Here is a 15,619-nt window from a genome sequence, read left to right as displayed (position 1 = left end):
AATTCTTTTCACTCAGAGTCGGGTGGCAGAAGTCTCAAACTCACAGCTAGAAAAGATTGTACAAACAGAAACCCTTACTGATCTAAGAAAAAACAGGATATACAAGTAGAATGCTGTAATCGGTAGATGACTAACAGTGGGAAATAGCATCAGACTGGATGGCTCTTTCCTGGGCAACACAAACACAATGGAGCGATTGGCCTCTTTCAGTGATGTACACTGTCTGTGCACCCATGGTGTAAAATGGATAGCCAGTCTGATCTTGTTGACAGAGAATAAGCTTTCCCCCAGTAATTTTCATTATCACAGTGGCAAATTGAAGTAGCAAATGGCAGTTTGGGTATAATAAAATAAGTTATTTATATAGATATACAGATAGGAATTTATTTTTACAAAATTAGATAATTATTTTTAACATTAACAGAAAAGAAAAAGTGCACATACTTTCCAGAAATACTTGTCAAATACTGTCCAAGGGAATTACAAATATAATTCAGCATTTTACTTTGTAATATAAAAAGTATTAAGCAAAGTTATTAATATGAATACAGCTTTGGAAGGTGTTTCAAAAACTGCAATGCTAGTTGAATACCTTCTTCGTGAAAACTAAATGAACTATTTACCTATATATTATAAATGTATTTTCATTATTAAGGCATTCATAAATCTTCCCTTTCATTTTTTGGCTCCTTTATTATTTGGTGTGATACAGGATCATCTTCTTTAGCCAACCAAGTTTGATAGATTTCAATTGGATCAATATTCCAGTGCTTATGGAATGAAATTGGAACCTGATGTGCAAGATAATCTTTTGGATAGTCCATTGGTCGTGCCTAGAAAATAAATGCAATGGTGATGTTAGATATTGCTTTCCTGTTCATAATTACCAGATAATTCTAATTTGCTTGGTTTGTCAAATTTTTAATAGCTATTCCATCAGCCGTTGAAAAGTTCTAACTTCAGATTTTACAATGCTTATTGTTTTTAAGGAAGCATCATTTTATTGTTATGTTACTTACTTCATTCCCAGAACTGTTTTACATCTCCAGAATTTGCTGAAAAAAATGCTGCAAGTGAACAGTGTTATTGAGCATTTCCACTATTAATATTTCTTGAGGACTTGTGTCTAAAGGAGATTTGGATAATTGGTTTATTTGACATACTGAGGAGATACCAGGACCTGTTGTTAGAAGATCACTGAAAGGACACAGTAAGATGCTTTTTTTTTCAAAACCACTTATTGAAAGCCACAGGTCTTAAGCTAAGTAAACAACTGAAGTTGGCAGATGTGGAACTTCTGCGACTTACTGCAAGTCACAAGTCTGGTATTATGGCTCTTAGGAGTTTTGATGTTTTGATATTGTTTGGAGATCAGGTTCATTATGCCCTTTGAAAAGATAAGTCACCCAGCTCAATCGCTGCCACTTTTTCTGAGAAGCCCTTTTGAGGATCTGACAGCTGAGAAACTAAAACAGCTATTGTCTCTAAGCAATTTCTGGAAGACTTCCTCTCAACTTCCTTAGAAGATTCAAATAGCAACTTCATGTGTCCAGTGACACCTGTTTACATGCACAAAGATGACAGATTGAAAGCCGTCTGGAACATTTCATACTATAGCAGTTGAGGAAAAATGGCAGGTATTGAAGAAAATAAGTCATAGCTCACAGCAAAGCTATATCTCAGTGAGAATGAAGGTTTCTGGAAGGAGATACGACAGCCACGATTAACCAAATTAGTTAAGGCTGGCATCAACTTGAAAGAAAAACAATGTACCATGCGGCAATTATTAGTGATTGGGAAAGCTTTAAAATCCAACAAAAAAGCCAAAAGAAATGGGAAAAGATAAACTTTGAGATAAATTTGCAAGTAAAATCATGATGGACAGCAAGAACCTCTATAAATATATAAATAAGAAATGAGGCAACAGTGAACTTTGTTGGATCAGGTTGAAGATAACAGGAACTGATAATGGGCCGTTATGTGAGTGAAATTATGCTGAGTCAATCAAGTCTGCTAAGAGTTAAAACTGCAGGAAATCAGTAACTGCTGACTTTGCCAGATAAGGCATACATTTGGACAAAATATTCAGGATTGCTCACGTGCATGGATTAGTCCAATAAGGCATACTTTTGACCAAAGTATTCAGGATTGGTCACGTGCACAGGTAATTCCAAATAAGGCACAGAGAGCCCTTGGTGCAGCAAAACTTTGAAGATTAATGTTGCAGGAGGCATGCTGAAGACATCAAGCAGAATTCCAGTCTGGCCAGCTGCAAAATCTCCCAGATAATAATGTCTGGATTTAGTTACAGAAATCAGGATAGTGAAAGACAGTGATTGAGATATCTCTAGGAGTTAAAAGTGTGTGTTATTTGTTTAAGTACTTAATAAATTAATTGCAGTTTTATAGAGGTCTAAGTCTCTCAGCTGTATCTCCAACTATGTATGTACTGTTGTCTCTCAGAGACATGGCAACAACATAGACCCTTAGAGATCAAGACTCGGGAAATAATACTGGGGAACCTGGAACTAACACAGGACTTGAATGAATAGATTTTTAATCAGTAAGGGAGTCAAGAGCTATGGGGAAAAGGGAGAAAAGTGTTGAGAGTTATCAAATCAGCCATCATCACATTGAATGTTAGAGCAGACTTGATGGGCTTAATGGCCTCGTTCTGTTTCTATGTCTTATGGTCTTATTATTTTGTGTTTGAGAATTAACAAATACTTGGCAAAAATATTCTATTCCGGAAAATATAAGAGGATTTTAAAACGTAAATTTGATAATAAATTCAGCCTTGCTCAGTGGTGGAACTCTTTTGCTTCATAAATTGAGCATATAATCCAGCCTGATAATACACTGCACAACTGGGAGAGTGCTACAATAACAGGTACCATCTTTTGGAAAGACATTAAATCAAAATGGGAAAAAAAAGATTTAATAGCATTCCTTAAAATCTGCCTCTCAGTTATCTTAGAATTTCTTTACTTAGCTCTGTCAAATTTTGTTTGATAATTCTCTTCTGAGCGCTGCAATATTTTACCATGTTAAAAGTGCTTTATAATTACAAATCGTTAGTTTTGGAATGCCTTTCATACCTTTGGCTGTTATTATCTAGAAGCTTACTGCAGCCCAATGTTATGCAATGTCATGATGAACAGTTATATCATTAAGTAAGTCTAACCTTTGTATTTGTTCACAGGATGTGCATTTACTGCCCATCTCTAATTGGTCAGAGGGCTGTTAAGAGTCAACCACATCAGGTCTGAAGTTACATGTATGCCAGATCAGGAAAGGACAGCAGATTTCCTTCCCTATAGGACATTAGTAAACAAGATGGGTATTTACAACGAGTGACAGTGGTTATATGGTCATTCCAGATTCTTATTGATCAAACATCACCAGTTGCCATGGCAGGATTCAAACCACACACCCCACTAACCCCACCACCCCCCACCCCGCCCCAGACATTTACCTAGCTTACTAGTTCAGTGACATTATAGCAATGCAACCACCCACCCACTTTTGGGGATAGCATTTAGATTTGCTTCTCAACGTACAGAGGAACCTCGATCATCTGAATATCAATGATCCGAAAATCGGATTATCCAAAAGAAATCTCGAGGTCCCGATAGAAACATTACATCAAAGACGTGTTTCCAACAGTGATCGCGTCTTTTGTGACAATGATTAAACAGGCACTGTCTCCAAATGACTGTCTGCTTGCCCTCTCTCTCTTCCCACACTTACCGTAAACCACCCTTCCCCAGATAATCTCTCCAACATTGTCCTGCACAGGGCAGACACGGAGCCTGTCAAACAGTAGCAGTAAAAAGGTGCGTGCGTACGCTGCAGCAGTCTTGTTGTTGGTGTACACTCCGGATGCCCTGGAGAGGTGGTGGGGTGGTGTTGGATGGGGCTGGGGATCAGGGGATAGGATTGGGGGCAGTTAGGGGGCAGAGTTGGGGGGTGGGGTTGGATGGGGTTCTGGGAGCGGGGAGCAGTGTTGGATGGCGTTCTGGGGACAGGGGGCTGTTGGACGGGTTGAGAGGTGGGGCTGCGGGGTTGAACAGGGGGGTAGGAGTGGTGTTGGGGGCGGGGCCTCGCACGCTGTGTGCTGCTGCAGTCTCCTAGATAGGGAGCAGACTTTAAGAAATCTGAGCCTAAGAGGAAAGGCATTTAATCGAATAATCGATTATCCAAATGAAATAGTGCCCGCCCATCTCGTTTGGATAATCAAGGTTCAGGTAATATGCATAAACTATTCATTCAGATCTTTGTGCGATCATGAAACACAACTCCTTTTATGTTTTTTGTACAGCTAAGAAGGTTGTACATGCTTATAAAAGAAAATATGATCTGAGGTTGAAGTGACTTTTAATATCGATAAAGGTTAAGTTGTTTTTTCCATGGAACCTTGAGGTCAAGAAGACGGACCACTAATGCTTCTTTTTATTATTGGTTATTTCTGCTTGCTTAACTTAAGAGTTTAACTATTAAAGCTACTCTCATACATGGTAAAGCAGAAAGAATCATAAGCAAGTATCATTTTCCATTTCAATTGGGGGACAGGTCTGAAAAATCTCTACAGAAAGTAAACAGCCAATCTCTGTTGTGTCTGTAACATCTGAGGAGGTCCTGGGGGATAGAATATGCAACTGTTTATATTGTTTCACCAGGGTGAGTGGCAAAGTCACAACTTGATATCAGGGAGATAAGTTAGATATTCTGAATCAAAAGTTTTGGTTTCTAACTGAACTCTTCCATTACACATTCTATCCACTGCCTCGGGAGATCAGTTGGATATTCTCAATCAAATGTTTTCGTTTCTAACTGAACTCTTCCATTACACATTATACCCACAGTCTTGAAAGATAGCTTAAAATGCGCATTATATATTGATTTGTGCACCCAGAATATTTAGTTCTTACTTCTGTTGTTGAAAGAATAGTGAATGGCATTGAAAATGTATTTTGATAGGCATATTTAGTCTTAAATAGGTAGCAATGGCTGAAGTTGTGTGAGGGGAAGTAACGGGAATTCTGAATCCGTTATGATGGCCAATCGGACAATAAGTTGATTACTATTAGTAAAAGTTGGTAAATATTCAAAATTGCATGTAACACTCTTGAATATAAATTAGGAACTGCTCGTTTCACTGTACAGAGAGGTGAGAGATCTCCCCCCATTACGGTGAATCGGAAGAGGACGTGTCGGTCTTAAAATGACCATTATTGTCAGCATGGAACTATTTATTTTAAAGAGAATATAAACCTTTGAAAATACTGTAAGTCCAAAATATCCAATTTAATTCTCTAGAAAAAAAAAATCTGCACATGGGTCGCTCACTTTTTCCAAATAAAGCTACCATAAAAGTGGAAATTGGTGCAAAATGTTTGAATGTAGACACAGGGGTAGAAAAGGGATAAATGTTAGTGTAGAAATATTTTATAGGCCACTAGAGGTTGAAATGGAGATAATGTACTACTGTGGATAATCCTAACAACTGGTGGGTGTCAACACACCATTTGCAGTCTTGATGGAATTTATTCTTCCTGGCATAGACTAGACTTGCGATGGAGACCATCTGCATTTATAAGAGTTTACTGTACTATTTCAAAATATTTTCCCAATAGTCAGTAAGCAAAACCACAAGGGGAGTATTGAATTTGTGTCTAACTAACTGATATATTGGATCATTGGAATCTGTGTTATAAATTTATTTTATTAATTTCTCTTCTATTCTCATTTCAGTAATATATCTGAGAGCCCAAAAAGAATCATAAAGGTGTAATTAAGAAAAAAAAGGTACATTAAAATTTTGAAATGTACAGTGAAAGAATAAACGGGGAGACTTACAAAATCAGTTAGAGGGACATCCAGGAAATGACATAAACACCGAATGTAAGTAGAAAATCTAATGGATAATGGCAAGGAATTCTTTAAGTAAAAATATAAAGTCTCTATAGTTATCCCAGATCATAGGTATGCTCTTTTTTTCTAGTGGTGGTTTAACTGGAGGGTCACTACATCTCCGATGAGGTGAGAGGTTGAGAAAGAGAATCCTCCATGTTAACCTCAGCAGGTGTGGGAATTGAACCCACGCTGATGGCATCATTCTGCATTGTAAACCAAGTACATTAGGAGAAAGAGCATAAAGAGAAATTGAATTGGTTTCACTGGCACTGAGGAATCGATATCTAAAAGTAGATAAACCGTGGTATTTGAAATAAATATTTTGACTTTTTATTGTTGAAAGAGGGGCAACTGATTTGAGAAAGAAATATGTGGGCGTAGGAAGACTTCAAAGCATAATAGATGGTTGATGGAGCTGAAGTTAAAAGAGACTGACAATTTCAGTCCAGGAGCACATTGGAATTAGCTGAAGTGATCACAGATCCCTTCAACGATATCTTTCAAAACTCATTGAAATTGAGGAACATGGATTAGCAAGCAGGAAATATGATATCCATCCTGAAAAAAAGGGAATTCACCCTTATGCTTCAACTCAATTTTGGGAAAATGTTTGACAACAGCTTAAAAAAAAAACAAAAGTGTGATCTGATCAGGCAGAGTTAGCATGGGATCAGAATGAGCCAGTTGTCTCCTATAGAAATTTATGCTTTAGGAAGAGGAGTTGTTAAGAGTTTAGATCCAAAGTGATGTCTATGTTTGGGTCACAGGATTTAAGGGTAAAAGAATATCATTTTAAGTCATAAACCTGAAAAAAAATGTAGGTGGCTTTATTTAAGAAAATAGAACAGTACAGCACAGAAATAGGCCCTTCAGCCCACCACAAACATGCTGGCCACATTGCTGTTCTAAACTAATTCCATCTGTCTGCATATGGTCCATATCCCTCTGTAGCTTGTCTGTTCATGTGTCTAAATGCCTCTCAAACGTTACTATTGTATGTGCTTTTACCACCCCTCCTGGCAGCATGTTCCAGACATTGACTATTCTCTGCATAAACAACATGTCTTGCATATTTCCTTTAAATTTTCACCACCTCACTTTAAACCTATTTATTACAAGTGAGATAGAATTGTGGAACAAACATACAACTGCTGAAACGGAACGCACTCCCTCTTTATTTTCAGCAATTGTCTGATTTTTGATTAGGAAAGGAGTCATAGTGCGTTTGGTACTAAAGTCCTTTTGAAAACCCATATCAGTAGAGAGTGGTCAGCCAGATAACATGTGACCATCTAATAATGCTCAAGGGTCCACTATATTTGACAAAAAAATTAACATTAACATTGAATTCATTTGCAAAATAGTGCATAATTTTTAATCGCTAAAACCTAATTAAAAGCACTGAACAGACTAAAAGCACTGAACATATAGTGAAAAGGAAAACAAATTGTTGGAAGTGAACATATAGTCTGTCAGCATCTGAGAATAAAGGGTTAGCATTTTGAATAGAAATCATCTGTCATCTGAAATGGCAATGCTAACATTTCTCTTTTCATGTACTGACCGGCATTTGCAGTGATCCCTATTTTTAAATACGCGGAAAGAACATCCACTATATTTACAAGTAATGAAATAGTCACTCAGTTATAGTACTCCCAGGTTGCAAACGATTGTTTTTGTACTGACAGCGAATGATGTGAAAGGGAGGATTACCTGGTGGAAAAGAGGACTGTGTGTTACTGGGATACCAAGGCTGTTGAAGCACATTCCTAGAACCATGTCATCAGGCGCATCATTACTGTAACAACTGCATCCACTTGCAAGTAACTGTTTCACTGCTTCTCTACTAAAGACAATTCTATAGAAAATAAAGCAAGAGAATAGAGATAAAAATGGGAATAAGAAAACAATATATTAGATTAATTTTAAAATGAGTGCAAATCTGGCTAGTTGATATCATTCAAAAAGTCTTGATCTTGCACATTCTGAAGCCTGTTTGTGAATTTAGGTGTTTCTGGATGCAACAGGGTCAAACAGCACAGAAACAGACCTTTTGGTCCAACTTGTCCATGCTGACCAGGTTTCTGAAACGGAACCAGTCCCATTTGCCAGCATTTGGCCCACATCCCTCTAAACCTTTCCTATCCATGTACCTGTCCAAATGTCTTTGAAATGTTGTAACCGTACTTGCCTCTACCATTTCCTCTGGCAGTCAATTCCATATACACACACCACCTTCTGTGTGAAAAAGTTGCGCTTCAGGACCCTTTTAATTTTTCCCCGCTCACTTTAAACCTATGCCCTCAGGTTTTGGACTCCCCTACCCTAGGAAAAAGACCTTGGCTATTCACCCTTTTCAACCCCCTCACGATTTTATAAACCTGTGTAAGATCACCCTTCAGCCTTCGAAGCTCCAAGGACAAAAGTTCCAGCCTATCATGATTCTAAAATCCATATTGGCGATTATTTCAATGGAAAAGTTGACGACAATTTAGATTAGATTTTCAACAGTATGGAAACAGGCCCTTTGGCCCAACAGGTCCACATCAACCCTCCAAAGAGTAACCCAACCAGACCCATTCCTATACCCTATATTTACCTCTGACACTATGCACCTAACACTATGGGCAATTTAGCATGGCTAATTCACCTGATCTGCACATCTTTGGACTGTGGGAGGAAACTGGAGCACCCGGAGAAAACCCACACAGACACAGGGAAAAGGTCCAAACTCCACACAGTCGTCTGAGGCAGGAATCAAACCTGGGTCCCTGGCGCTGTGAGGTAGCAGTGCTAACCACTGAGCCACCGTTCTTCCCAATTTCTAGAGAAAGAAATTAATATCGCTTGATTTCAGTAGCAAAATTGAGTGGCATTCAAGTTAATTTATCATATTAACCATTATGCACCATTAGTCTTGTAATGGTACTCAGTTAGCGAGCTTTGAGAAGATTTGTAGCTCAGGTTGAGCTTCTGGATGTAGGTTTGCTCGCTGAGCTGGAAGGTTCGTTTTCAGATGTTCGTGAAGTACTGGTGGCATAGTCTGCTTTCTATTTACGTGTTTAGTTTTCCTTGGGTTTGTGATGTCATTTCCTGTGGTGATGTTATTTCCTGTTCTTTTTCTGCTTGTTGGGGTTTGTTGCTGAGAAATCAGCTGACTGTGTTGATTGGGTACCTGTTCTTTTTGAATACACTGTACAGGTGATTTGCCTCTGCGCTGCGTAGTTCCTCTGTGCTGCATTGTGCGGTGGCTCCCTGAAATAACGTTCTAATGCAGCTTCATTTGAGAGTGTTGGGATGCAGACAACAAGCAGACAAAACACGTCCAGAAAATCTAATCTCCCCTACATCAAAGACATCTTGGAAATGACTGCCAGACTACTCAGACGCCTTGGCATCATGGTAGCCCACAAACCCACCAACGCTCTAAAACAGCAGCTAATGAACTTGAAATATCCTATACTGACAACAAGCAAAACTAACGTTATTTACAAAGTACCTTGAAAGAACTGTAACAAACCAAGGTGGTGGAGAACTGTCTTCTTGAACCACTGCAGTTCATTTTATTTAGGTTGACCCACAATGCCATTAGTGAGGGCAACTAGGGACAGGCTAGAAATGCTGACTCAGCCAGCAACACCCGCATTCTGTGGATGCCATCCAAGGAGAGCACCAATAACTCTAGAAGATTATCCTGATGGCAAAAATCTGATCTTTGAACTTGTACCCAATTCATTCATCATGTTTGACATTATTCTTGCCAACTTAGGGAGTTGAAAACTTAATTTCCTTAACTATCTTCTCTTAATTTCCACACTGATCAGATTTCAGTTTTGAAAAGTCCTCATTCTGTTTTCAGCATACTGCACACCAAATAACGTGATTATGCACATGTTAGTTGTAGTTACGAGGTAAAAAAAATCTGATTTAGTTATGCATATGGCATTACTTAAAGCAGTATTGTTTTTATTTTATTCCTTTTTTAAAGTATTAAGCTGCCATCTCCTTGATTATGAATTCCACTACAGAAAAATGGCTGTCAGTCTCATTGTCAATTTGGTTTGCTTTTTTAAATACTGCATTGTTATTATTGACTAGCCTGGCTTTTTAAATAACAATCATTGAAATTCTACATTACTTGTTTTCTATTCTCCAAGTCGCCATTTGGGATATGATTTTTGTTGTTTTGAATTCGTATTTTCTCCTGCAATGTTTTGTTCACTTTTCTGGCCAAGATAGGCTATTTACTTTCTCTTTACTATTGTAAGTATTAGTTTTACCTGAAACAAATAATTTTAATGCAAATTTAGAATGTTTCTGTCTACAAAAAGTTAAATGTTACAATATTGACCATTAACATGCAAATATATAAGATATTGATCAGTACAGAGTTATGCATTGCTGAGAAAATAAATATTTTGCTGACAATTTGCAAGAATTTCTCAAAGGAAAGCCAACATTAATACCACATGAGAAGAGAATACCGAATGATTGCAAAAGGGATTCTGATTGGTAGAGGTGCTGCCATGGTGCATATATCCATTAATACCCGTTGACAATTAACTAACAGGCTTTGCTAAATTTTAAACCAGGCAGGCTGACTCTGACTAGTGCTGCCCTGAGAAATGAACCGGGAAACGGGTGTCCCCTACTTTGCTGAGTCAAAACAGGCGCAATGCATGTACACATTCTTTCTGCCTGCAAGGAATAGGCTCGGCATATTAATATGCAGTTTTCAGTATGCACAGGTGCACCATAAGTGGGCATGGTTGACAATTCTAAATTGGTTGTCAGTGTAGTTTATCATACATTCAGGATTTTCCAGTAAATGCTGTCCAGTTACAGAATCATCTCACATTTGCAAATGGGCTGTGGGTTTTTCAAGCTTCAGCTGGTTGAGTATGGAGATTACTTTGCTTGTTGCTGAACAGATACCACCCGGCAATCCATGGAAAGTACGGCCTACATACCTGGAATCACACCATCAATTCATACACCACCTATTTCACAAATAAGTAATGTGGTGTGCCTTTTTGGCTGAAGGTATATTCTACTGTCTATCACAAATCTACTTTCACTCGTCAGTATACACATTGGGATTCCTACAATTCCATGTACTGTACAATTGCAATCAATAACCTTGTAAATAGGGTCTGAACCTTATTCACCATGATAGTTCTGGAGCACTAGCAAGCCACATACAATACATTGGCTAGCACACTATGCTTGCTTTCAGATAGAGTCAAAGAGGCTATCCAGTCCTGGTTGAAAATGTGTTGCTGGAAAAGCACAGCAGGTCAGGCAGCATCCAAGGAACAGGAGAATCGACGTTTCGGGCATGAGCCCTTCCTCCGAAACGTCAATTCTCCTGTTCCTTGGATGCTGCCTGACCTGCTGTGCTTTTCCAGCAACACATTTTCAGCTCTGATCTCCAGCATCTGCAGTGCTCACTTTTTCCATCCAGTCCTGGTGGTGAATTTCTGCCAATCGGTTCTCATGTGATTGAACAGGCCAATTCTTGGCTTCCAGATTTTTGGACACCGAGGGCAGGTGGCCCACCGGCTGGTGGGATCTGGCGTGCAAAGTTTATTTCCTTTTGGTTTTTGTTCTGCTACTGCTTAGCTTCATTATTAAGATGTTGTGGACAAAGCATAATAAATTGCTCTATGATGCAGCCTGACAAATAAGCTGTTGCATTCTGAACAAACGAAGGAAAGCCAATCAGTAATGTGAATGCTGATGTACTTCAATGAGAGTGTCCTTGATGCATTATCTTTCTCTTTCACTGGAAAGTGAATGAGACGTTAATAGACTGGAATGTCCTGTCCATTAACGTCTCATGAATGGTCTATGTGTGGGTACAGTAGGTGTCAGTCAGATCTTTGAATTGGATTGTCACTTTATGTAGGCTGCCAGTCGGTAACAGTTTGAGACGCAAAGCGATCAGGAGAGTCGACTGTCACAGGACAAAAGCATTAGGCAATTGAGCAGAAATGTTGTACTTTAAAAGTCTTGTCTACTTGCAAACCCATAAGAGGAAGCCTTGCAGGTGACGAACACTCATGGTTGAAGTGAAAGCACCTTCACTGCCATGTTTGTGTCACCGATCTATCAAATAGAAGGATACAGGCAGTAGATACCTGCAAGTACCCCCCTATGCAACTCACTGAGTGAAAGTTTGTAACTCCTTTCCTAACAGCAATATGAGTGTACATACAACCCACAGACTTTGGGTAGCTCAAGAAGGCAACTGTCCATCATCTTTTCAATAACTACAGGCAACAAATATTTCTCTAGCCAGCAATGCCTGCATCCTGTGACTGAATGTTTTAAAAATGTGCAGTCAGTGGCTCCTTTCACATCTGGGAAGTGAGCCATGATGAACAAGCATCAGTCACCTTTCCTCTACATCTGTCATGTACTGACTGCGGGAACCTGCAACTGTGTTCAGCAGGGCCCTGGAATGAGCTGGATAAGTACATGAGGGCAGTGATAATTCTGACAAGCCTAGGTAAAGCTTGGCTCCATTTGGCAGCAGGTTTTGTCTCTGGAAGCTGCTAATGTCTGTCAACATCAGATGACCATTCAAGATGTGGAGCCTGCTGAGCTACAGACATGAAGTTTCAGAAGAGAGCAGCATATTTCATGATCATGTCTTTAACCCCTTTAATTGGCACTGTATTCTTGCCTTGCTTTCACAGGTGAATTTCATGAAGGTCAGAAAACAATGGGTCCATATTTAAAATACAACAGCCATGTTCATATCACTGGTATGACTGACTAAAGATTGAAACTCACAACTTGAACACAGCCTAACATGTTGCAGTTAAATGCAGAATTCAGCGATTGCACCAGTTTTCTGTCATTTTCCCAGTTCTAATCCCTATTGGGTCACACTCCTGTGTGTTAAAATTCAGCCTGCCATTGCCAAAGCCTTGTCAGCTGTGTGAAATTCTTCCTGCTTTGTGAAAGTAGAGAAATGGAGAATTGATGTCCTTGGTCTGTTTGTTGAGGTCTGTTTCCAAACTACATCTGTTCAAATGAAAACTGATTGGAATTGAAGTCATCCGGAAATCACATATTTGAAAGCCCAGTAAGTGTCACGCTGTTACCCAGTGGGAAGCACATGAAGGAGTGCAGACATTAATTACATGGACACTTACATAACCAGCATTGAGCTTCAGGCTCAGAGTGAACTATTAAAGAAATTATTTTTTTAAAAAAACAAAGCTCACTGAAAGCTTGAAGGTAGCACTTCAGTTGATTAAACTGTTTTTGTTTTTCTTCACAATGAACAACAAACGCATGCATTTTTCAGTGATTTCCAATTCAGGTGACCTCTGTTCTAATGTTCAATTAAATGGGACCTCCCCTGTTGTTCCACGCTGACTGATCTAACTTTAGGCACAGCAAGAGCATCACTTCCCGTTGCTTCACTCCAGCCTCACAAGTCCGATATATCTTCTTCCAGCTAATGACAGACTGGTCCCAGTTGTGGTTATTGGTTAATGTCAGTTATTTATTTGTTGTTACTCTTGATCGAAGAATATGTGTATTGATCAAAAATGCTGACAATCTAAAAAGCAGTGTGCCGTAGTATTCACGCTGGGAAAAAGAGCGAAAGTACAGCTGAGGGAAAGGTGGTTACCAGGAAAATAGCAGCTACTGCAATTCTGAGTACAAGTAGGTGATAACTAGTGAAATGTCCTGTGATGACTATGATAAAAGTATGGGAAGTATGGGAGGGAAGGAATGAAGCTTAAGTAAATGGTCAAGATCAAGAGCTTTGGAGATGAATCTTACCATGACAACCCTGGTGAGATCATTACATTTCTTCTGGCACTGCAGCCAGGGGTAGAGATTGTGAACAACATCATGTCTGCTCCTTGAATGACATGCATACATTTGAAAACAAAATCCAGCTCCAGTTGGGGTGGCACGGTGTCTCAGCAGTTAGCAGTGATGCCTCACAGCGCCAGGGACCCAGGTTCAATTCCAGCCTCAGGTGACTGTGTGGAGTTCTTATATTCGGCCCAAATCTGAGTGGACTTCCTCCCACAGTCCAAAGATGTGTGATTTATGGATTGGCAATGCTAAATCACCTGTAGTGTTCAGGGATGTGTAGGTTAGGAGCATTAGACATGGGAAATGTAGGGTTACAGGGAAAATGTTGGGGAATGGATCTGGGTGGGATGGTCTTTGGAAGGCTAGTGTGGACTTGTTGGGCCAAATGGCATGTTTCCACACTGGGGGGATACTATAATATTAAAAGTGCAAACTTGGTGTGTGTGCTCATCTTTTAAGGAATAGGTGAATTTCACACAGTCCAGAGCAGCTTGTCTCTCATATTTAAATAATTCTTTTTTTTTATTCATTTGTGGGATGAAGACATCACTATCTAGGCCAGTATTTATTGCCAGTCCCTAATTGCCCAGAGGGCAGTTAACAGTCAACCACATTGCTGTGGATCTGGAGTCACATACAGGCAGTTTCTCTCCCTACAAGACATTAATGAACCAGATGGATTTTTCCAACAATCACAATGGATTTCTGGTCATCATTAGTCTTTTAATTTCAGATTTTTATTGAATTCAAGTTCCACCATCTGCCGTGGCAGGATTTGAACCCAGCTCTCCAGAACGTTACCTGGGTCTCTGGATTAATAATTCACCACTGGGCCCTCACCTCCCCAAATTTGATAACAGACTGGGACTGGAAAGCTACCAGCCATCTGATTGGCAGTGATATTTTGAGGGAGGGCATCATTAGTTATGGATGTAGAAGTGATGATCTCAGATAACAAACAGGCTGATTTCAGTAAAATCTGCCCATAGCTTTCAGAGCTGGTGGAGCCGAAAAGACTCAGTCCTCACTTCCCCAGCTGGTAGGTGTGGCTACTGTCTATAAGTAGATTTAACCCTCTGGTACTTGCAGCTGGTGTTTTTGAGTTGCCCTTGAAGTCCCTGCAGACAGAATGGAGATGGCCTTCCCTGCTTGCCATTCTCAACAAAAGCTGCAGGCAATCCTGGAAAAGAATTTACCCCAACCAGCAGAGGCCTGACCGGTGGAAAATCTGAAAAAGTTGGCAAGACTACACCTACAGTTTGGAGGGCTCTCTCCTTCAGGAGAAAGTGAGGACTGCAGATGCTAGAGATCACAGTCAAAAAGTGTGGTACTGGAAAAGCACAACAGGTCAGGCAGCATCTGAGGAGCAGGAGAGTTGACGTTTCAGGCATAAGCTCCTCAGGGCCTATCCCCAGAGCCCACTTGGGAAGGCCGCATACTTCCATGGCATCACCTTCTGCCAAGAGCAGCCCCAGCACTGGTTACTGCCCATAGTGTGTGCCTTTGTAAGTACTTGTGGTCATGTCAGTCCTGTTGTTGCTTCTCAACTTACTGCATCTGGATTAGCCTTTGTTAGTTTCCGAGGTTGGCATATATGGGCATTTTAGGGTGCACTGATTTGGCAGTAAGCCTCAGTACATAATGCTCACAAGCTTTGCAAATATAATTTGAAGAATGTAATGGTTCCAAAGGAATTGAATTTCATTATTAGCACAAAGTGCATAAAAATGGGCACAAAGTAAAAGAAACTGGCAAATTTCAGAAGTAAGGCTATTTGACTGAAAGTAACCTAATTGAAAGAGGCAGATTATGAAACAATTGAACAAGAAAATATTTCCATGTCAAAACTAGTGGAATT

The 15,619-nt window shown here is 39.7% G+C and overlaps 1 protein-coding gene across 1 annotated transcript in view; it reads right to left on the bottom strand.

Annotated features, from left to right (window-relative positions):
- Positions 1–376: 376 nt before the first annotated feature.
- The window catches only part of b3glcta (beta 3-glucosyltransferase a), a 176,530-nt gene continuing 161,287 nt past the window's right edge, over positions 377–15,619 (bottom strand). Inside the window, exons 14-15 of the mRNA XM_043692052.1 lie at positions 7,630–7,774; positions 377–833 (exon numbers count right to left, since the gene is read on the bottom strand). Coding sequence (XP_043547987.1) covers positions 660–833; positions 7,630–7,774 — 319 coding nt within the window. The 3' untranslated portion in view covers positions 377–659. The remainder of the gene's footprint in view (positions 834–7,629; positions 7,775–15,619) is intronic.

Source organism: Chiloscyllium plagiosum, chromosome 6, assembly GCF_004010195.1.
Source record: "Chiloscyllium plagiosum isolate BGI_BamShark_2017 chromosome 6, ASM401019v2, whole genome shotgun sequence".
NCBI lineage: Eukaryota > Metazoa > Chordata > Chondrichthyes > Orectolobiformes > Hemiscylliidae > Chiloscyllium > Chiloscyllium plagiosum.
Note: the sequence above shows the minus strand (reverse complement) of the source record. Positions and strands in the feature narration are given on the sequence as shown.